Raw genomic sequence first — 24,794 nt, 5'->3', positions numbered from 1 at the left:
AAGGAACACTTTTAGATGAAATAAACATATCCCTGACAGCAAGCAGGTATTGAACTGTAACATGTGATAGATGAGGAAAAAAATAAGACTGCACTTTACAATGACAATCAAGCATTTTTGTAAATTTGCTCAGGATATAACATCTTTGAGAGGATATTAAGAAACCTATGCATCTGTATGCAGAGGTACAAACATCATAGCTGGATTGTCCATTCATTCCGAATTATCATAAGCTGTACCAGGATTCTGTGAATACTCCATAATATTGTGGCTGTGAAACAAGTTCCTTTAAACTAAAAGCATGGGTCTAGCTGGAGGGAAATGGATTCTTATCTCATCAATGCTTGTGTTACTCCACCAACACCGTAACTAACGTACAAAGGACAGAAATAGCTAACATGCAGAATTTAAGTCTCCTTTCACATCTTCAGCTCATAATATCTAATACAGTCTCAGGACTTTTTATTTGTTTCCATTGTTGCTAACAGTATTTTCAGTAATATGATCCTCCCAGAACACAAGATATGCCCAAACATGACTGCTACTGGGGGTTGTAGAAAATGTTACATTAATATTTATGCCTTTCAAGTATAAAAAAAGACTGAAACCAGAAAGTGCAGCTTTCTTGTGGTCATATCCAAAAGTTAATGGAAATAAACTAATAGGACCTACCCTGGAATAGTCATATCCATGCTTCTCCTTCACTCCATTTCTACACAGCGTGTAGTTGTAAAACCGGGAATTTTTAAGTAATCCAACCCATTCTTTCCAACCAGGAGGCACATAGGAGCCATTGTATTCATTAAGGTATTTTCCAAAGAAAGCTAGGGGTAGAGAAAGCAGAAACATGGTAAGAAGGCATAACAAAAACACCACAGTTAAATAGATTCTTTCCTGTTTTTTTTCTTAAAATACCTTTGTTCTCTCCACTACAATAGATTAAAGATAAGAGCTAAACTCTAAATTTTAAGCTTGCCTTGTTATTTTTATTTATATCTCCACAACGCAGATATTTTGATTTACAACCTATATACAGGAGAAACTGGACTACCATTATCATTATACTTTCTTTTTCAGTGCCTGATATATTTGGGGTAAGACCACACATTCATCCTCCTAGACTCTTCATATCCTTCGTGCTGCTGATCTGCATCCATTCACCTAATAGAGTCCCATGAAATTGCACTTTCCACCAAGAGTGTGAAATTAAACTCGTGTTCTAAGATATTAACATACTACATTTAAAAGTGAATGCTGTGCATTAAGTACTTTAAAAATGTATTTGGAGCACTGCTTTTCTGACCTATCTCAACAACCAATTTTCCAGATACTGGGTTTTGAATGTGAGTCTTAATTACTCATGAGTATTTGCCTATCTCTCTAAAACCTTTTACTTCTGTACCAGTTTTTCCCAGCTCAAAGTTGAACATTTAGCTACATTTGGTCAATCCCTTAGTTCAGGATGGAGGGGGGAAGCAGGGGGACTTCTGTCCTTTTTCTGATGTATATCTAGCAAAAATTACTTTCAGTACTTTCTGTCCCCTGAGAGACAATCAGAGGAAATGAGATGAGAAAGTATTCTCAGCATTGCATGGAATAAGCAGTGAGCCCAAAGGTCAACTCCATTTTGGGTTCACATCATGGCCAAATATAGTCTTAGACTGACAATGTACAATGGAATAAGCCTGGCGAAATTAATGGTTTACTGCAGTAATAAGGGGGTTCTGAGATAAAAATCCTGTAATTTAGTATTACATTTAGCTCAATGGTTAAGATTTTTTCCAAGAGGTATCAGTTGTTTTTAGGTATCAAAATAACTGACCACATTTTCCAAAAATCAGTAACTCCTATGTGCTGAAGCCACCTTCAAAATGGTCAGCAAAGTGGTCCCAGTCAGTACTTTTTGTGACAACAGAAAATATGACACTACTGTAAGGATTAGAAGATGTGGCATTAGTATTATTACCTCAGCAACTGCAGGAAATCTAATGGGTTGCATAAAACATACAGTGAGTTCCTAAACTTTGAAAGTATTTTCAAGGATGCAAAGAGGGGCTTAAGATTACATTTTGTTATCAGATCCCTTTAGTTCCATCAATTTCAAGATGCTATGGAAGACTGAGTTCTGAGTACTTTTTATTATTTCTTGTCTCTTGTATGTCCACACCAGTGTTTGAAATGATGAATTCATTGAAGTACTTCACCAGGTAGATTCAGAGGAGAAGCACAGGTGTGTATACACACACATTTTAGTCTACTGCACATCGATGGCCAATTTTTCTCGACCTTACAGCACACTGATAACACAGTGTGCTATCACATGCTCCATCCACCATCACAGGGGCATGAGAAGAGTAGCTCTGAAGGCAAGAGCCTTTACAGGCACAGCCTGTTCTGTAACTGGAATTAAAAAATACCATTCAACTAATGAAACCTAAGAGTCGTAAAAAACATGCTATACAGTGACCTGTAAACACTGCAGTTAGAAAAGCCTACAGGTTGGTGTAGTTATGCCACAAGACTAGTCTGATATCTAGCAGGACAAAAGCAATGCACAGTGATCTTTGTGACACCTTTGCTCTTTTTCCTGAATTTGCACTACACGTTCTTCAGTTGTGGCCGAGGATTAGTGCCAAGATCTATTTACCGAAGCAGAAAAATTGGCTGGAGGGGAGCAAATAAAGCCAAATAAAACAAAAGTACTCAAACAAAATACTTTGAAATGGTCAACAAGGAATCAAACCAAAGAATGCTGATGGTGAGCCAAGTCTATTCCCAATGGAACTGGGGCAAAAGTCCCCAATCACTAATGCCTATGGCAGAGCTGACGAAAGTTTAAACACAACTAGAACTGTAAGGCATAAATATTTTTCTAAATATCCCTCTCAGGCACCCTTTGAAAGTTAAAAGGAAAAAAATGTAGAAAAAGCAACCTTTATATCAACAATCTTTATTACAATTCGGGACATGATGTCTTGCTGTACCACAACAGCATGATTCCTACACCAGGCAGCAGAARAGACAGCAGGGGTGCTTGCTGATGCCATGCTGAGAGCACTACTGTACAACACATCTCTAGTGCTACTCAGTCTGCTCACATGCCCTGGTGGCCAATACTGACCATTCAAATTTTCCATAAAATGTTCCCTAATACCAAAACCACAACAGTGAGACATTTTAATAAAAATTTATCATGGACATCACTGCCCCCTTTCATACACCAAGATCACAGACAAATCTTAACATATAGATTTATCCTCCTCTCTCCACATGCAAGATTCCTTCCTCGTCTACATAAAAAACCCAAAAATCTCCCCAACAGTAGATAAGACTTTCTAAAATAGCTTTTTAAACGCTTTTTTACTCTAAGCAAAATTTCATCTAGCTTAATACTGAATCTTTACTAAAACACCAAAGTCAGCRCTACGCTATTTGGGTGACCCCCCAAAGAATTTCATTTAGAACCCTTTTGTCTTCAGGATTTGAAGAAAACCCAGCTGCAAGGTTCAGGGAGCTATCAGGATGTGCTATACAAGAATAAATATTTGCTGCATTTTAACAAAGCTTTTTTTTTTTTTTTTTTATGTAGCAATAAACCAGGGAGAACCCTACTAAAAGCATTAGTTCATAAATGAAAACAATAAAGTGTTACTGAATCCAGTTAGGGCAAATGTCCAACCATGGTACAATATAGTCACAGACTTCCTTTCAACAAGGTATACACTCAGTAAGAACTTATCTAGATTCTACAGTGATTTATTGTCTGTATGTTTACCTTACACTTTTGACAACAAAAAAAAAATTGACATTTTTTTGTAATTATTCATTCACCTCTTACAGTTGTGAAATGCCTCCATCTCAAAAACACACTTAGTCCTCATGCATAACATAGAAGCAAGGATGGAATGCGCTATTGTCTCTGACTGAACCTCCCTTGAATTTGGCCTCTCTGTTCTTTCAAGTCTACTGCCTAACAAAGTTGGTCAAGCTTTTTAAAGTACCAAAGATAAAATTATAAAACTGAGAACCAAGGCTGAAACGGAATGAACATTTAGAGGAAAGACGCACCTTTTCCATCTCTTCTCGTGTTTTTAAATGCAACTCGTGCAAAAAAAGTGCACCACACTGCTTCCTCCTGCCTGCATGCGACTGGCACATTGCCAAAGGTGTCAGCAGAAACATGAGTCTACATAGATCCCAGACAGAAATGCCACTACCCCAGAGAACACACTACAGTGCAGAAAGACTTATCCCCAGAAAAAACATCTTTTGCAACAGAACATATCACAGGGAAAGGACAATGAATAGAGAAGAGGCAAAGGAGATGTGAAATCAGCAGCAGAAAATTAAAACGGAAGCTTTGCAGTGGAATAGGAGAGTACAATTTCTGTCTTCAAAACTACACAAAAGAGAAAAGATAAAAAAAACACAAGGAGAAGGCCTAGGTTATGAATGAATTGAAAAACAAATTCCCGTCCAAAATAATAGCTTTCTCATTCTAAGGTTGAGAGCCGAAATACAAAGCAAGACTCAAAAGGCTTTACTCTTCCTTACCTCTTTTTCTACTCCTTAAAAAAACCCGAAAACAAACAATCAAAAAAACCACAAACCAACCAACAAATTAAGCACACCAAAAGCAAGCTGAACTGTATGTTTGCAGGGCAAAGCAGTACTACAAAGGACCACAAAAAAACCCCCACAAAACAAAAACCACAAGCAAACAAAAAAAAAAAAAAGTCCCAAAACCCCACAACAAATTAATTCCTGTGGTTTCCACATCTTCCTTTTTTCACTGTAGTCACATTCAGGTAGGACTCCCCGTTTCAAAGAAACTCTATCCATAATGTTCAAAATACTGTTTTTAGCTGGTTACTTTTGAAACTTGAGAAACTGAGCAGACAGGGCTCTCAAGTAAATCCTCCTGCTGTTTTGCGAGGCAGGTAATGCTAGTTGATCTTCGGGGAGAAAAGGAGAAGAAAAAAAGGGTAAAAAATACCTTATTACTGCTGACAACCTTCATATTGGATAATTCAAGACTTGAACTGGAGAATAGAAATGAATGTCAGGCTCCAATTATGGCAATTTAAATTTGTATAACAACATGTCACATTTAACTACATGAATGAAGGTCTCATTTTCACCTTATGATCAACTTTGTCCATGTAAAAGCCCTATTTCTATGTGTTCCAATAAATTTAATTTAAATAAATTAAGAGGTAGATTGAAAATGTGATACAGATTCACTAAGATCTGGTGTCTAAATTTAAACATTAAGTCAATGTAAAAAATCTAAGACATATGAACACCAGGACACTTCCAATAGCTGTGTAAGTTAGTAAAAGTTGCAGGTTCTTGTAATACAACCAACAAATATAAAAATTACTATAATAGACAAACCTCAGTAAATGCAACCAAATAATCTATGAAGAAGAAAACATTAACCTTGCTTTGGTACTCATATGCTGATCAGTATTGCTGCCGGGAATGATAAATGGAGGGAAACAGCAAACAATTAATAAGGTTTGTGCACTTCCCCTAGTTTATTTCTTTCCAGATTAATTCAGGTCTTCATTTTAGAAAACCAAAACAAGGAAATCACTTATTTAAGACTGAGACTTTGAAGCAGTAACATGTAAAACTCATGAGAATAGTTAGATAGAAAATAATGATCTTTTGTACAACTATTGTTCAAGATTTATATTAATTTCTGGAAGCACTGAATAACAGAATTCAAGGGAAAAATGCATACTATTAATAACAATTACAATACAATACTGCAGTACGTATACAGTATAAATAACACGATCTGAACCAGGTTTATGCCCGTTTCTCATCATGACAAAAGGCATTAGCAAGAAATGTAACAAAACCACCTTCACAGGCAAGGACCTAAATCTGATGTCTAGGGGAAGCAAAAAGGAAATCGGGGTGAAACATACGCTACATGTTTTCTGAAATCCTTTCTACAGGATATTTGTTCCTGAGCATCACTGCATGCAAAGAGCACCATTTCTCTGGAGTACATCATCTTGCCAACTATTCCTCAGCCTACCTTTATTCTAAACACCTTTCTGGGAATTGATTGTCTAGAGAAATAACACCAGCTGACTGCCCCAAAGCACAAAAGGAGCAGTCCCTTCTCCTTCATTCTTAATTTGCTTAACATATAATTTTTATTAAAAAGGTCAAAACACTAATTCCTTTTCATAGCATTTTTCTTGGCTGTTCTGCACACTTCAAATTATTGCAGGCCATATTTTATGTTTGCTAGGCCTTCAGCTCAAGTATGCATAGCATTTTATTCCCACCTTCTGAAAAACAAAAGTCTTGGGYTTTTTGTTAGCTGTTTGTAAATAAAAATATCTTCAAGCAAAAGTACAAGGAAGCTAAACCAACACGGAAGACTGAAGCTCTGGCATTACGTATTGCTGAAGCTCTGGCATTATGCACTGCGGCAGTCAAGATGAATTAAAATTAAAACATTATAAACATTAGCCTCTACACTAGTAAGTCTAAGGAAGCTTTCAGATGGACATGGCCTTGATCTTACCTGTCCTGTACCCTGTATTGTTGAGGTACACTGCAAACGTACGTATTTCATGCTGAGCCTGCCAAGATGGAGAAGAACAATTCTCATTGTTAGTGTAAGTGTTGTGGTTGTGGACGTACTTCCCCGTAAGAATAGAGGAGCGCGATGGGCAACACATGGGTGTTGTCACAAAGGCATTGATGAAATGAGCACCTCCATGTTCCATGATACGTCTTGTTTTATTCATCACTTGCATAGAACCTGAAAGAGGTAAAACATTTCAGAATTATTTTCTTGTTTCAGTCACAAGGGCTACATAAGAGCTCTACTATTATTATTAGAGACCAGAATGAAGCATAAGTAGTAAGGGCACTTTCATCCTGAGTGAACCCAAATCCAGAGAGATTACTCCTTCTGCCTCAGTGAAGTTCTCCCATTGTTTCATTAAAGACTAAATACTGAAGTCCTAAGTAAAAATTTGACTCAAGCATTTGACTCAACATAGATCATAATGCTTCTTTCATTTCTCTCTCAATTCAAGGTTTATTACCGTAACTATCTGCACCATCTCCACAGCCTTTCTGGAGCTGCTAGTATTGTTCCAGCAGTTGAGGGTGAAATGCCATTTATGCAGCAACCCTGTCCAAACCTTGCATACTCCTCAAGTGTTATTTAATCTTTGTTTTCACAAGAAACCTGATACGCTACCTTGTGTGCCAATCTTATGCAAAAGGCTGAGGATTGTAACCACAGAATCATTTCGTCTGGAAGACTGTTGAGTCCAAACCACTGGTCAAGCATGGTCTACTGGAGTTTTTCTCTAGACAAATTGCTCTGTTCCCTAATGTGAGGTATTAGGAGGTATTGATTTCTGTAATTGTCACTGAACCAAAGACAACATAAAGCTCCCATAACAATTTCCATAACAAGTTCACCAAGTTCTAGCTATCTGCTTCATCCATTCTGGTAACAGTCCTACCTAAAACCATCTACATTTTCTTAGGCTTGATTCTATATAATCAGATTTTTAGATAATCACTTTGGGCAGGTAACACTATGCATTATATATCATTGTCTAAAAACAAATAAGCAATTAACTTGGGTAAACCGGGCTAACTCGAATAAAAGTCTTTTTGGCAACAATTACTGAATGCCACGTTGCTGCCAAATGGTTTTTCTGTTCATTTAAGACAAGGTTTGGGTCAAAGACTGGATCTTTACCACAGACATCCACCTAGCTAAATTTGGATCTGTATCAGTGCTCTTCCTAAATCCAGAAACACCAAAGATCAGAGAAACAAGAAATTTAGTTTCCTTCCTCTATCAGTGCCTAATAGTTAAATTTATATCAGAGCAAGTTAGGAAAAATTTTCTTGTTCTAGGAAGAATTTCAATTTTCTAAAAAATTTGTTATGGTACCTTGCCAACAGCATGACCTTGCAAAGGAGATAAAATCTGTTCATCACCAACCCTCCATTCTTGTTAAGAGCAGAGAAAACCAATTGACAACATAGAGATGAAGGCATGGGCTCACGCTAGATCAGGGTTGGGGTTAATTTACCCACGCTTGAGTTGGATTAACAGTTCAGCTTTAATCAATGCATCCTGCAACCATATGACACAAACTACGCTGTTTCTGTCAATAATGGGTTTAGGGTTCTTCTAAGCTCTTTAGGCAGGGATTTCATTGTGAAATTGCAACAACAAGTTGATTGATACAGAGCACATTGATATAATCAGGAGTCAAAACCTAGAGCGAAAATGGGTCACAAGCCACATACAAAATCTGACTCTCTGGCACCATGAAGGATGGTTAATTGGTACTGTGGTCAATTTTACCTAAAAACTGCCGTGGTATTAGTTTGAGACCATTTTGCTGGAATGAGTATTTTAAAAAAAAAATTAAAAATCTGTTTGTGCATTTCTCAGGTCAGACTAACTGTCACATCAGTTTGTGAAAGGAAGCAAGGCAGGTTATTGCACTGCCCCTTTGGAACTTGCTAAACTTCACGTATCATAAAGGAGTTTTTGAAGAAAGCAAGATTTACTTTTCTGTTTCTACAGCTGTGGGTTAAATTTTAGTGCTTAAAGGTACTAACAACACTAAAGTACTAACAACTAAAGTTAACAACTTTAACAGGTAATTATACATTATGCGAGCCTGAAAACTGTGGATGTTTCCTCTGTATTATCTTATGAGCTAGCCCAAGCATAAACATGCAGTCTGAAAGAATATTGAAATACAATTTAACAATTCCTTTAAATGACAGAGGCATTTGTGCATAAATAACTGTACATGTTAAGACTCCCCCTGGGGACAGTCAGCTTCTTTTCATAAAACTGCTGTAATGACAAGGTCCTATATATCAACAATCTTTAACACAAAAACATATGAGCTAATTTGTTTCTCCATCTTGAAAACTAACACAGAGTGACAGTGCAGTGGAAGGTAAAAATTCAGTATACTCTTCTGGCTAATCTTAAATAGGCCAGCTTTAAATATTTTAAACAGCATTAAATCAGCCAACCAAAACTTATTTTCTTCAGTTTGCTTTCAATACACAGACATCCGTTCTCTGTCAGATTACTTAAGTGTTAATCAGCAAGTAGAACCTCACCAGATCACCTTTTGAGCAAGAAAACATTCTGAAGTGTCATGCTTTGAAATTATGAGTATTTAATTGAGAAAATGTTGTTACTCATCTAAAACCACTGATAATAAACAAAAATCTAGCAGTTAAAAGTGAAATTTCAAAGCCATTTAAAAAATATCCATTGGACTACTGTGAAAATATGGAATTTTGATCAATTTGATTAACTCAGACAGCTCACCAGACACTCAGACAAGAATACAAATTAATTGAAACAAATACAGGGTCTCTCAAAGCCATTAGTAGCAAATGACGCATATCAAATCTCAACTGCACCAAATGTATTTTCCGTAGTTAGATCCTAATTTGTGTGGACACATGCCCATTATCCTTGAAACTGGAAAGCATCAAATTATCAGAGAAGTGAAATATACTGCCCAAAGGACCCAGACAATTGCATCAGAAACACGAAAGCTAGCATAAAATAGAAGATGATACATTTTTTAGGACCACCTTCCAAGCTTGCAAGATAATATACTTAGGTTCTTTGGGATATATATTATTGAAATAGTTTTATTTGTGATCCAAATAACTATCTAAAAAAACATGACAACAACAAACTATTTTGAATTGCATTTAATTTGATGAGATTTGTTCCATAGCAGGCTTTCTTAGCACCTTGGAGAAGAATGTGACATCTGAGATACTGCAGACAGAGAGAGTAATATCAATGCAAAGAAASCATCCATCCATAAAAAGATCTGCCACGTTGATGCGATTAACTTCTTAACATGATAGTAAGCGTATGAGAAATACAAGTTGATTAATTTTATGTTCTGCTTCTTCTGTGAGGTCCATTTTCCAAATTTTCCTATCCATATTAGAAATATGCATAGGATGCAGAAAAATCTGGTGGCAAAAAGACCCCACCAGACTACACATACGTGAGGTCTCATTTTTCAGATGACCCCAGCTTTATACACACTTCAGAGCATAATTCTAATGCAAAATTATTAACGTTAACTGGTTTGTGTTAATCACATCCATAACTAAAGACCACATTTGGTAAACACAAGCTTGTTCAGGTAACAGAACAAAACCCAAACTGTCAGGTAATCCATTATCCCAAATCATTAGGCAAAGCACGTGTTTAATCTTCATCTCCTTTCTTCAACAATTAACAGAGCATTGACAACACAGTAAAACCTTTTCATTCTGTGTCATTTTAGTCAGTAATTAACTACACATCTAAATGGACAATTACAAGAATAGTATGACTGTGTTAAGAACATTTAAGTAAATAAAATTGTTTACGTAATGAATGGCCTGCAAAAAACCATTTGGGTAATTACATGGTGCAATTATCAGTTATGAATTTAAACCTACTATTTTGGCACATAGTTCCCAGGTTATACTTACAATTGCCAGAAGCAAAGTTTAAGTGTTTTAATGAAGACAAAGAGGCATGAACTGCCTATTTCCATACAAACAGGAACTTTAACGTTTTGGGACTAACTTTTGCTGTTTCTGAACTGCAGGCAGATGGAAAGGATATTCTACATAAAGGCATGTTTGAACTTCTTATTTCTCTCATCTTTCACACCAAAAGAAAATTATTTTGAATGCAAGAATGCAGCTTCAAGGGAAAGCAGTGCCATACTCATTGACTAAAATTTTCTTTATGTTGGGCTCTTACCAAGTTCTACATCCTGATCATCAGTAAGAACAAGGATGATGTTCGGGCGGATGTTTCTACGGTCTCTTTGAAATCTTCCCTTCAGGCGTTGATTTAACAGGAAAGTTGAGCTTCCATCCAACAGTGATAAAACAGTCATCAGGAATATTCCAAGGACAATACTATGCTGTGCCATGTTGTGCTGATTTAATGTTCTCTCTGAACAAGGCAGGTTAATGACTTCTATTTCTTTTTCCTTGCAGGTCTCCTAAGGGAGAGGGAAACAAATATTTATCGGTATTTTAACCCCTCTGCACCCCTCAAGGAACAGCCACATTCTCTCCTAAGAAGTAAAAAGCAATATACTTGAAATAATCTAACTYCCAAGGAAAAAAAAAATAATCAAACTCCCAAACAACAACAAAGCAAACACATATTTTTCTCATGCCAGCTAGAAGCAGAAACTAGAGAAATTAAGTTCATAAGCTGTCACCAATGTAGGCAACGAAATTTCACTTAAAGTTCAGATTTGGCAGCAAGTTCAAGGATTTAGCAGGGTATCAAATTTTTTGCTGTTAAAAATATAAATAGCATCCATCTTCCTTCTTCTTCCTTAGTGTTCTCAGACGTTTTCAGATAACATTCCCGTTTACAACAAAGATACAGATGTTGAAGAGAAAACCCTCCATATGTATCATTATTTTTAAGCAGGACTACAGCAAAATCAATTGAGCTAACAACATATTTGCAAAGTCAGAGAACACTCAGACAGAAGATTTGTTATACACTGATTTATCTTACAAATTTCATTAGAGAGCAAAGCTGCCCTGATCTTGAAACTACGGTATGGTACAGTTTGAAGTCTACTACAGCTTTGATGTTAGTGTGATCTCCCTTTAGCATTTCTGTTGGCTTCCAAGTTTACATATTCTTTTAAAATACCATTATTAATAATGAACACATTTGAAGGCCTATTACTGCAAATGTTTGAGAATACATGCATCAAAGTGACTTGAACTGCCTATGACTTAATTGCAAAACAGAGCACATCCAACTGGTACTACTCTTATTAATGAGACAATAAAAAGTCCTTAGCAACTCCTACAAGGGGATTACAAAAAATGAATTAGCATACTGATGAAATCAGTTTCCCTCAGCCATCTTCTGATATAAAGGGAGCTTCGCTTGCTTTCAGAAGTCAAAATAACAATATGAAAATGTACTGAAAATATCAAATACTAATTATTTCTTCAGATACAGCAATCAGTGAGTCAGTTTTTTGTGAATTCCCTACTTGCTTCGTCTTTTCCTGGACTGATGCCAAGGATCTGTTGCAAGAGAAGAAAAATCAATTAAAAATGACACAAGAGAGATTACCTGCTTTTTGTAAAGACCAGAAATGCCTTGGCAGGAAGAACATAGCACAGTGTGTTTTACCCAAAGAAACATGTTGGCTATTCTGTCCCTAGAGCCACTTGGGAAAACAGTTTTTATTCCAGAAGATTATTTCATAGCCACATTATTACTTCATCTCTGTCAGCAACTTCTCTTTGAGATAAATTTTCTTAATGCAATAGCAAAACCACTGGTCTGAAAAATTATAGTCAGTTTCTATGCTCATATAAGAAATGCATATTGAATTTTCACACCAGTCAACAGATAAGTTGCTATAGTTTGATGGAATATTTATTAAGGCTACTTTCCCAATTTGCTCACTAATAGGGTTTTGAGGAAACGACAAACCTGCCTTCCTTACTAGTCTGTCCAGTGAGTCACAGGAAGGTGAAGTTAACTTTTTTCCTAGAAACTAAAAATTGATTTAAATACCCTAGCACTTGTTCCAATCGGTGGGGAAAGATCTTTCAAATTTTACAGATGCAGCTCTAGTATCTGCTGCTTTTGCTGCTCAGAGATCTGCCCGGCTATAGCAAAAGAAACACTGACAAGTCCCATCAATTTTTATTCCTTGTACTCYGAATTCCATCTACAGTAGTACAGCCAGGAAGAATCATGTCAGAGTCAATGTATTGCTACTGTCCAGAGTAGTCAAAAGCAGATTGAGAAGAAACCTGGGTTTGTTTCAACAGCAGAGGACAGAAAGAAAGTTTGCTTAGCAGGCACACAGTCCTGGATACAAGCTTTTTGAGGGAGAAKGTAGAGAGATGCCTTCTGCTCTTCAGAAATTACTACTTATGTACTTCTGTTACAAAAGATAAACTGACAGTACGCATGTTTTCATTTCACACATACAAGTTTTTCTGAAGGTATGAAAGTTAACGTGAGTTTTCTGCTGTCTATACTAGGCAAGAGCTTCTCAAAATAACAGCATCTGCTGACTTTCCTTGCAGCATTTGGAAGGCTGCCCATTCTTGCTATATGTAATCCTAACTACCTTCACTACGGTATTGTGCATTTAACAATATTACATTTTTCTCAGAAACTCCGAGAACTGACTAGCTATCTATAAAATACTTCAGACATTTGGGGATGCACATAAACAGCTATTCCACAGCTATTTCATCCACACTTGTATATTTATGGTTAAAAGAATTAGTGATCTCTGAAAGGATACTTCGAGTGCAAGAGAGAATTTCATGTCAAGTAAAGTAGGCAACTTCCACCAAACTTGTTATCTCTTTCTCACTTCCTCTGCCCTGCAAATATTTTTCAGCTATTATGATGTGTTATGTTCAAGCCAGAACAGTTCCACAGCAGTGCCCCAATCTGCCTTCACTTTTGATATAGCATCCTCTCCAATGATGCATTTTGAACTAAATGGTACAGATGTCGACTGCTTTCTGTGCCTGTGCAGGCCATCCTTCAATATTAAAGATTCTTAATCTGTAGTGGCTCTCATGAGAATTACATATGGCTCTTATTTTCTTCCAGATTACCCATATGAACTTGACAAGTCTACTCATTCATGCTTTATATTTAGGAAAGTGCTATCAGAAATTTATGAAATCTTCCTCAGACGGGGCATCTAGTTGAGCTTTATTAAGCCTATGAAACCTCTTAGAAGGCTGCTTTAGAGAAAGTCTGGTCCTCTAACTTTCTCCTTTGTGGAAACATAGAAGGTTACTCACATTATAAATGTTGAAGAGATACAGCCATTTATTCCATTTATAAAAGAACTCAGCAGAGGACTGTTTCCAAGTAGCATTTACACCAAGGAAAAGCTTCCTCGTAACACTGCCCTCACTAATTAATGTCAGTTCTACGGCAGCACAGACAGAATGCACAGGGATGACGGACATCAGTTCTATCCCAGATGGTATTTTTAACATGCTATTGATTAGCATTGCTTGGCACAGATGTAAGAGGCCCTGTGTGTGCAAAATTAGTAACTTGCACAGACTAAGTGTTCCCAACCACAGTAAAGCAAGTCCGAGCATGACTGTCCCATGCGCAAACTCAGCACAACTTCACATAAGTCAGGTAATTCAGTTATTACAACACAACTGAGAGTAGCATCTGACTTTCCGGTAACAGAAAAAGTTTAAACATGTGCCAAATTAATTTTGTATTAAATATTTATGTCTGCTTCAAGTCTACTTTGAGAAAACTGCTTCTAGTAATGCTTGCATTAACTGGTTTTGCGATTTGTTGTTTGGGTTTGTTTTTCTTTTAAATAAATATACCACAAAACACTAAATACAGAATTAATATTACAAGTCCAACTCGCCCAGCAGCCACCACAGACCAGGTAACTGCATCTGAACCACAGAGTGGAACTGCACAGTACAGGAAAACTGGCTAGAGAGAAGAAACACACACCTGCTCTCAATCCAGCTGGAGCCAATACCAGGTGTATTATTGAAGCAGACCTAGGTGTGTCATTTGTGCAATGTTTCAAATCATTGAAATACATGGTGCTGGAGCCATTCCCTAGTAACCAACCCAATTAAATCCACTGTGCCAGTTAAATGGATTCAGTTGTGCTGTTCTTTTAACTCCAGTCACTCCTCTGCATCCAGATTTGGTTATGCTAGCTCTTTTTTCACTGAAGCTGTCAACCATCACTTCAAACCATTATATTGTGTTTCTAAGAGATAAACACATTTTTATATGTGGATTGGGAAGAATCTTGTTTGCAATCAAACAAAGTTCTCAGGGGAAGACTGGTATCAACATTACTGCTGTAATCTAACAACACGCTGCATTTGCTTATAGTTTTCTACTTTCTGATTTCTTTTTTTCCCCAGGCAGTCAAGAATTTAAGAGAAAGCACAAAAATAAAATCCCCAGTGCAAAATGTGACTCTTGAAGACTACAGTTGCGCGGATTTACAGTCAGGAACAGAGCTTCCAGACTTTAACTAGAGCACTGAATTACTATTCAGACACACTCTTCTGACTTGGTCACCTTATGCTGGTAAAGCCTATATCAAAATTAAATACTTTTCACAGAGAAGCTTGGTTACAGTACAAAATCTCATTCATATTTTGTAACATTATTTTAAATAAAACAGAATTATAAATTAGTTATAACTTTCCCTAGGACTTGGTATTTTAAGAAATCTTCTCAGCAGCTCAATCTACTTACTTTCTGTCCACTGCTTGCATCTTACTGTTAATTTCCCAGTGCCACACATGCAATTAATTGGTCCTCTGATAGGTTAAATTGCTATTTGGATCCCCCAGATCCACACTAATAAACACGCTTTTCAGCGCCATATACAACAACCAACAACAACTGGAAAGAAAAAACAATTTGCTATTTTACCTATTATCTTCACATAATTATATATAATATATGCAGTCCTTGATTTTAAAGACAATTATACTTACTTRTATTAAGCAAGTAATAACAACAGACTTTCGCTTCTGAAAATGCTGTAAGGGAATGAATACAAGTGCTTTCAGGAAGAAAAAGTAGGCAAAACCAGTTACAGTTACACAAATACATTCTACCAAATAAACACAGTTTTTGGTAGCTGTATACAGGAGAAAAAAAAATAAACGTCTCGCTGCATTTTTACAGAGAGAGATGCAAACAGACACGGGCGTTCAGATACACGCATTACCCGGATCCGTCCGGTGATGTGCCAAATGCGAAGCTGAGCGCTGTGGTACCAATCGTCTCTTGGGAACTGTTTTCCGCATAGCCCCGGCCCGGCGCGGCTCTCTCAGCACGCATCCCCCAAATCGCCGCTCCCTCCCGAGGAGGAGGCACCACCCCCGCTCCCTCGGCAGCCCACGGCGGCAGGGCCGGGCCGGCAGGGCCGCAGCAGCGCGGGGGAGCTTCAGGGGAGCGCCCCGCAGGGCTGCCGGAGGCCGGCGGGACCACATCGCCTCCAGTCCCAGGCCCCTTCACCCAACTTCCACGCTCATCCGGTCCCTATACAGCTACCCGAAAACCTCCGCCCGGGTCCCCCGCGATGGCAGCCTGGCTCTGTGGCCGGCAGCCCCACACGCAGCCGTGAGGCGGGGCGGGGTCTGCAGACCTCCCCTGTAGCCTCCCCATTTACCCGCGGAGCCGGCGCTCAGCCGTGCCAGGCCACGGCCGGTGCTCCCAGCGCCCGCCCGCGGAGCCCGGCACCCGGCGGCGCAGGGAAGCGCATCCTCCCTCCGGCAGCGGTGCCGGGCAGCAGTCGAATCCCGTTTCGCGAAGAAGCGTTTAGAGGAAGCGCTAGGGCGGGTGCTGCCCCGCCTCTTCTTCCTCCTCTCCCTTCTTTCTCCTTTTCCCGTTCAAAAAGTTCATTTACCTCGAGAATCCTCCTCCCGGGATTGACGCAACGCCCAGCGGCGCGCAGGGAAACCTGTTCCAGCAGACCCGGGCTTGTTCAAAGTCCCGCGGCAGCCGCGCACCCCGGCGCGCACAGGGAAACCGGGGAGGTCCCAGAGTCGGCCCCACTCCAAAGAGAAGGTGCACAGAGCCTTTATAAGCAAAGGAGACAGTCCATGGCGGGTAGCGGGAGGGGAATTTAATTTCCCCTCATAGGCTATGCTCTCCCCGTCTCCTGCCGCTAGCGTTTGCCGAGTGCTGCCAGCCGCACGCAGGAGCTCCCTCCACCCCCAGCGCTCCGGGCGGAGGAGGGAGGGGGCAGACTCCAACGGGGCGGAAGGGCTGCGTCTGCCCCGGGCCCTGCACCGAGAAACCTGTGAGGGAGAGCCTGAAGACTTCTAAAAGGTCATGCTAACACAAACCCCGTTCCACCGGTGCACTCGAAATTAAAGAGCCCAACATTTTTTAGTAGTAAAGAAAAGCTTAACGAAGTTCTCCGAGGCAGGCATTGTGTTCGCGGCAGGTGCTGTCAACGCTACCTGCAACCAGTTACATTTTACTCGTGGAACTTGTTAGGGTAACTATATCAGCAAATCTTCAGTGGATTCTTTACAGACGTCTTAAACAAGTATCTTTCAAGGATATTAGTAGATTAACATGTTAAAAAAACCCCAAAACATAAAAAAATGAAACGTTTTCTTCTGGCATTCCCACGCAGATAGTGTCAGACATGCAGCATAGGTCACCACAGAACTTCCTGACACTTGTTAGTACATCTAATATTCTGTTCAATATATTATTTTTTTTAGGACTTTAGCCTTAACACAAGCATTGCCTCCAATGACCTAATCTGGACGTCGTGGAGAAGGCTAACAGTCTTGAACAATTTTTTATCATTGGCTCTGTTCTTGGCTATGCATAGACAGACCTTAAATTAGCAAACAATGAAAGAGGATAATTCCTCCACACACAAGGATGTCACTGCTAAGGTACCAAGTGTGCCCCTCTATGGACACGAGTAAGTGAAACACTGTGTGTCAGTACAGCTGTGTTCACACTAGGGGCTGCAACTGCACAGCTACAGCAGGATAAACAAGTCACTCCCTAAGAGGGTGTTAGAATAATCATAGATCCACATCATGAGCGTCAAACAGGATCTACATCATGCTAACATTTTGCTAAAGTTCTTTTATTACTTTCTGAGATATCATTTGACCTTTTGCTGGCAACTTTCAACTCACAATAGAACCAATTTAGAGATAATTAATTTTATAACATACCTGCTAGCCAGGATGTTCTGGCTGCACATTTTAGACACGAATTAGTGTCTAAAGGTAGCTGAGTCATCCAAACAGTCTTTCAGGCCAGGAACAGAACGAGGAAACCAGCATTCCTCTGTCCTAACCACAGGCCATGTTTGCCACCTGCAATAAGCAAACTCCACAAACTACCTCGAAAGGGACTGCAAGCAGTAACTGCCAAGCCAAAGAAAATATTACGTTTGCCACACAGTGGTCCACATTTCACATTGAAGAGTAGAAAACTGACCATTTCTGGAGCACTGTAAATGGGATTTTTCATTTTGAGAAACACGACCTAATATAAATCTACAATTTCATTAATATAAACTACAAGCAACAAAAGATCCTAAGACTAGGATTAGTGACATTAGTATAGGAATCAAAAGCTGATTTAACATCACTGGAAAATCTGTTGCAATAGATCGCTCATGTCAACAAAGAGTATGTTCACCTCACAGGGAATGCATGTAATTTCCATTAATGTTAATGCTAGTTATGCAAGTGCATTAAGAGGATAATATACCCCCTGGTCTGAGATAACCTTGTAAAGTGAAAGGTGCTTCCTCTTCCAGAGGACGGTGTTTCCATCTTATGCATTTCAAAAGAGCTTGTTCTGGCACCATTACAAAATAGGATGGGTAACAACTATTATGCATCCAAAGTTAAAGCAATTTAGTGATAGGAAGACAGGAAGATAGAATCTGCTGTCCAATTTTGATGTCACTTACTAGGCAGCACTGGTCTGTCCTTGCAGGGCCCAATATCACAAGATATATCTTTGCTTTATATACTTCTGTGTGAATTTTCACAGATAGACTGAGCCTCACAGACTAGAGCTGCAGCTCTCAAAACACTTGAACAATTCCACATTCCTGACTTWAAAAAAATCTAAGTGCCCTGAGCCCTCTGACTTAGCTCCATGCTTGTCATCATCTCTGCTGCTGCAGTGAGGCATAGGGATGATGTACCGAATTGAATGGCAAGAAAGAGTTCTCAAGCCAAGGTGGCTGCAGCCACCTCACTGTGAAAGTCAATTAGGTATCAGGATCACTAAATTAAAGTTTCACAGAGAAGATACAAATCCCCTAGAACAGATTTGTGTATGGTAAGTGGATGCCACATTTTTATCAAAGACATACATATGTAGAAGATAAGTAGATTGCATGTAAGTACTAAAGGTAAGGAGAATACAAGAGAAGAACAGATCAGAGGAGGAATTTCTCTGAAAAGCTAATGGGATGTGTGAAACATAACGCAAAAGAGATCTCAATGTTAAAAGGACTTTTTTTCTAGAGGGAAGAAGCAAGGAAGCACACAAGAGACATGATGGTGAGAATAAATCCCGAACAGTGATGAGGCATCCATGAAAAGGCACAGGATTAATTTAGGCATCTAGAACGTAACAGTGCAAGAAGTTGGTACTACAAACTAAGATAATGATGAGTTCTTGAACTCAGAATCATTAAAGTTACCCAAGTTTCTGAACACAGAAGTCCTAACATCCAGCTTTTTTCAAAGATATAAAGGAAAAAAAAAAACAAAAACCAAAGACTACGCTACTGTTCTGTTTTTCCTAATGAACGAAGAGCCTTCACAAGCCTTTGGTCTGCCAAAAACGGTTTCTTCACAGAAAGAGGAAGCTGTAGCCCCACAACTATGGAGCTGTTCCTCAGCACTGYAACACACAGTACTTCAGAACCCCCTGCTATTGTGTCTGCTCCAGGAGGAAATTTCTATTCTTCTCTGAGCTTGTTCCCATCCACATACCTTTAGAAATGCAGACATATTTTGCTGTGCAGGAATGGCTTTGAGATACCTTAGATATTACTCTTTTCCAGGCTGAACATTTAGAACTTTTACAATATACAATCTCAACCTAAACCCATAGCATTGCTTCCTGCAGAAGCTGGACTGTCTAGGAAGGTTTTCTTCTTTGACATGGACAACTTAACTCTAAGAGGCTACAGCTACAAACAGCTAACAAAACTCGTCCAGTTATGTAACACTGACCCCTCTTTATTTTTGTATATTTTCATATTTGGTGAGCAAGGTAAGGAAAATGATCCTGTCTCTTTTTTCTGTTGTCAATAACCAAACAGCAGGCATTGTGGAGCACGCATCATTACTTTTTTTCCATTATCCCATAACAGCTCAAGCTTTTAAATTGTCTTCTTTGCGTTATATCCTTGGCAAGTTTCTCCCTTCACTCATTTAACAACATTCCTTTATGTCCCTGTTTTATTAAGTGTAATTAATATCTTAAAAAAAAAAAAACACATGAACACTGGTACCTTTATGCACATACACACCGTAGTTGATACTGGCTATTTTTTTTCTCTGCCAACAGTCTTGACAACTTAAAACTATAAAGAAGCAACCAATTTTAACTATGAAGTTTACATACCTATTTCTTTACGCAGCATCTATTTCATATCCAGAATAACTGGCCCACAACAGACAATGATGAAGAGGCAAGATTTTTTCACTGCATTTTAAACTGACTGCAGCAGATGCCTTTTTTTTTAGTCCTTGGAAGACTGATGATTCCATTATTTGGAGTACTCAGCAATAAATCTCTGAGTTTAGGCTAAAGTGAGCACTTTTCCCTACTTTGCATCTTCCACTACACTGCTATTAATCATGTTTAATCATTCATTTACCTCTCACTGCTACTGCACTTTGGGAGGACTGGCACATTATTGATTTTTGACCTTTACCCTTTAGAAGCTGGGTAAAGGGATTTGCAGCTGCTTAATCAAAAGTGACATGACCAGGACAGAGGAGCTGCAGACCTCAGGAAAACAGCAGCTAAACAACATGTCAAGTTATGATAAAATAAAATTAAGATTCAACAAAGAAAGCAAAATATAATAAATGAAAATTATAGCAGTTAACTTCAGGAGACCACGGAGTACAAAGAACTCCTCTACCTTGTAAAACACATTGCTAGGAAAGAGGAGACCAAGATTAAGAAGGAGGTTACAACTATGAATTCCCACAAAGACAAAAGCCATGCAAAGCCACATCCCGTTATAGAAGCTTCAGATAATGTAATTTGGCTCAAGTAGATTCTCAGTTGCTTACGAAGCTTTTCCCTTACAAGAAGAATCACTTCAGCACTCCACTGGCAATTGTTACAAGAATAACACACAAGGTAACATTTTGATAGCTGGCTGCTTCTCTGCTGACCAAAGAAGGTGAAAGGTTTCTTTCTTGACCTTAAGAAAGTCAAAGAACTCCATTCCTACATTAAAAAAGGTGCATAAAACCCCTTAATTTCTACAATATTCCCAAACCTACAATATTTAACAAATTATGCAATAAAAAAGAAATATAAGTACAGTTTTCAACTCCATACCAGCAGCAATAACGCTGGTTTCACATTTTAGAGGCAAAAAAAAAAAAAAAAAAAAAAAAAAAAAAAAAAAAAACAAAAAAAAAACAAAAAAAAGCAATCATAAAAGAGTGGTTAAAATTGCACGGTTCCTTGTACAACCCAGTTTAGAGAGGAGCAACTATAAGTTTGGGCTTACAAACACAAGAGCTCAAACTCCTATTGCTCTTTTCCAGGAATTCTCAATATCATTTTTTTCTGACCCTAGACATCATGTTTTGTCCCATTTATCCTAAATTATGACATCCCAATTCCACTAACCTCAGCATAGAATATCAGAACCAGAGGAAATCAAATGAAATTATCAAGCAATATGTTTCATCAAGGTGCCTACTTTTTCTGTTATCGTGCTATTAAAATGTGTAGCACACTGCCAAAAGACATTCTCAAGACCAAACTACATGGACCAGTAAAACTCTCATCAAAAGTCTTTCATGTACCCTGTATCTACAGCACTTAGTCGTCAGTAACTGTTTATGCTGCTCCTACTATGCAGTAGTGGCTCAGGTCACATGCCAGTGACCTCTCTAGTATCTCCTCCTGATGACTAAAATAATGTATTTTGGCAAAGGCCACTGCAAATATTTCAGAAAACTCATTGTAAGCGAAATGGGAAAATGCAAGTATCATCCACAGCATGACTTCAATCTGGCACAAAGAATGCAGGTAAGGTAGTTCCGATATGAAAGGTGACACTATTGCAAGGGAGCTGTTGTTCCCTGGCTTTGTTAACTGGATAAACTGTTCATGAAAGCAAGGTTGACCTCTTACAATGTGATAAATGACACAAGAAGGTCAAGGAAAAAACCACTCAATAATGATGCATCTTTAAACATAGAACACATAAGCCTACATACGTGCAAACAGCATGGGTTAACTCACCTGACCAGATTTTCATCTGCCTGGCAAAAGATACTGTCAAGAAGGGAGGGTCCTTTGGTAGAAATTTAAAATTGAGTATTTCAAGACTGTACCACATATACAGATCAATAGTAATTTTTCCAAGCCTTGTTCTGTTATGCCTACAAGTTCTCTGAATTCCAGTTTCTCACCATTTGCTACATTTTCATGTAACTGTAACACAGGAAAACACAATTACATCAATAAACATCAATAAGTTTTGCAAGCTCTTATATCAAAAAGGAGAATAAAACTATAAAGTGAAAGGGAAAGCATTAAAATTTAGGGAAAGCATGAAAATTTAGGGAATGCTATGGTTCTTACAATGTAATCCATGTGTAGACCACTCTCTTTCATTGTACAATCAAAAAATACTTTCACAAATGCTTCAGCATAGAGAATACAATAACTAAATACAAGGTTTGTATGTTTGGGGGTGTTCAGTGTCTTGGCAAATCAGAAGAACAATTGGTAGAAAGGCCTTCTGAACTCTGCTTTGCTGAGTTCACTCTTAAGGAAAGCATATGCAAAAACTAATTGGTCAAAAAGCAAAAACAAGAGAAATTGAAGTAACAAAAAAAAACAAGTGGGAATGTTTTGTCTTGTATTTCCACCCCCCCACCTCCCCCCCATCCCCAGAAAGTTGCTAGGCATGCAAATGAAACTATGGATCATATAACCAACACTGGTTTTAGTTTTTGTTCCTGAGCAAGGCTGTTAAATGAGAAAGACCAGTCCAGAAAGACCAGTCCCCCAGCATCCTCAAGCCAAGCTGAGCTCCTGCTCAACATGACAACGGTTCTTAACACACATACAAAAAAGAAAATGACAATATTTTCTTAAAGGTTCTTTTTCCTTTTCCTAGGAAACAACTGTATAGTCTCTTCCCAAAATTCAACTATGTCAAACTGTCAGAAAAAGTTCAAAGAGACATTACCACATTACAAAGTTCTTACAAGATAAGGGAGAGTAAGCAACATAATTACAGGAGATAATCCCCATTACTTCTGTAACAAAAATGTGTGCCCTATTTCCTGTGGTCTGTTGTCAAGAGAATTGTAAGACAGTATCCTGCAATTGTTATCAGAATTGTGGTGTCAAATAACATTAAATGAAACTTACCTTTTTATAGTACAAAGACCTGATTTGATATTTCTTTCTTCCTTAGTATTATTATTTACAGCAATTCTGAGCAGTAGGGCTATATTTACTCAAATGGAAACATGGTGCTTCATATCTGCAATACACAACCATTCTGGCAGGCATCACAAAAGTTTAGCATCCCCCTCTAACCTTACTTCAATCAAGTAATTTCATGAGGTCTTTTACTTTGTCTGGATAGGCAGATTAGCTCATACTTATGCTGTGACCAATTTCAGTGCTGGAGTTTTGAGGAAATGGCAGGGAAGTAACAACTGGATCCCCAGCTATAAGCAACCTGATGATGAAAAGATTACTGCTCACCAAATACTGACCAAAAGAAGACAAATTTCTCTATAATTTTCCTTATTCTGCCCCCACACCAGTTAAAAAAGAAGAAAATCAATAATATAAATATTTCTCACTGGTCACTATAGCATATACAGCTCATCTTTAAAATACTGTCATGCATCAATGTGTGGTTGATTTTACGTTGCATAGCAGGAAATCTGAGCGAAAGGAGCAGGGTAGAACAAAGCCAAGATCATGGGCCCATATTTCTTTTTTAACATCAAACATAATTTGAAAATATGAGCCAAACCTATTTGCCTATATGACTTAAAACGAATATTCAGCATTCTGGTTCAATTCTAATGATTGACACGATTACAGCTCCAAGCTATGAGTTGGTCACACAACCTAACAGTCTGAAAAGAGGAGCAGCAAAATTAATGGAAGACAGGAATAGAACAGCGGAAGTTTGTTAGTTACTTAGACCCCAGAGACCTTGAAATCCACAATTTCTGGTTGGCATCATGTACTGAATCACAGAAACATCCCAGGAAATCAAAAACAACAATAAACTACACTGCATCATAAGACTTCCACTGTGACTACCAAACAATTAAGTCAAACCAATGCAGTTTTGAGCATGCAACTGAAATAATAAGGTGCTGGACATAATAAAGCCATTTAAGAGTGATAGTGCTGAATCCTTAAAGCTGGAACAAGGAAACTCTTCTACTACACCGGACACAGAGATAAAGGTGGCCTTGCCATTGCTGTCTCTGAAGTTACATGATAGATTTTAACCATTGCTCAAAGGCTAAACAGAGAAGAGTCATGGCACATCTGGTTCTCAGTACCCAGAAGGACAGTAACTGGTCAAAAACACTCATTCTGGCAAAAAGGTACCTCTCTAATGTAGGCAAACAGGGAACCCCCCCTTAACTTGCTACCGCAATGACTAATGCATGGGTGGCTTACAGAAGATGTAGCTGTACCTTTGTATTGCTCTTTCAGGGGCTATACATACATGCTTTTCTTCAGTGCATTCGCATGCTGATGCATACTCTGGCATGCAGCTTGGAAAGAAAAAAAAAGCAAGCTCATTTTGGCAACAGGAGGCCTTCCTGAAAGCATAGTAACTGAATAGTAATAGCAACTGAACTCTGACACTACTCAGATTCTCTGAATCAACAGAGGCCATTCAATTCGACATCTGTTCAGCAAAGCTAATCCCATTCAGTGTTTAAAC

The 24,794-nt window shown here is 38.5% G+C and overlaps 1 protein-coding gene across 10 annotated transcripts in view; it reads right to left on the bottom strand.

The window, feature by feature from the left end:
• SULF2 (sulfatase 2) overlaps positions 1-24,794 on the bottom strand; it is a 67,933-nt gene that overhangs the window by 32,673 nt on the left and 10,466 nt on the right. For 4 of the 10 annotated variants that reach the window (XR_008966553.1, XR_008966554.1, XM_057385353.1 and 1 more), the window contains exons 1-4: positions 16,503-16,823; positions 10,817-11,063; positions 6,551-6,790; positions 673-824 (exon numbers count right to left, since the gene is read on the bottom strand). Coding sequence is in view for 8 of the 10 variants with exons in the window: in XM_057385353.1 (XP_057241336.1) it covers positions 673-824; positions 6,551-6,790; positions 10,817-10,991 (567 nt within the window). In the remaining 2 variants the exon portion in view is untranslated. Of the gene's footprint in view, positions 1-672; positions 825-6,550; positions 6,791-10,816; positions 11,064-15,821; positions 15,914-16,265; positions 16,475-16,502; positions 16,824-22,099; positions 22,292-23,239; positions 23,305-24,794 lie in introns of those variants that run through there. The other 6 variants (XM_057385355.1, XM_057385356.1, XM_057385357.1 and 3 more) reach the window with 5 other exon arrangements.

This window comes from Malurus melanocephalus, unplaced genomic scaffold (assembly GCF_030028575.1).
Source record: "Malurus melanocephalus ecotype Western Australia unplaced genomic scaffold, MMel_1.1 scaffold_815, whole genome shotgun sequence".
Taxonomy (NCBI): Eukaryota; Metazoa; Chordata; class Aves; order Passeriformes; family Maluridae; genus Malurus; species Malurus melanocephalus.
The sequence above is the reverse complement of the archived record's forward strand: the minus strand, read 5'-3'. Positions and strand labels throughout refer to the sequence as shown.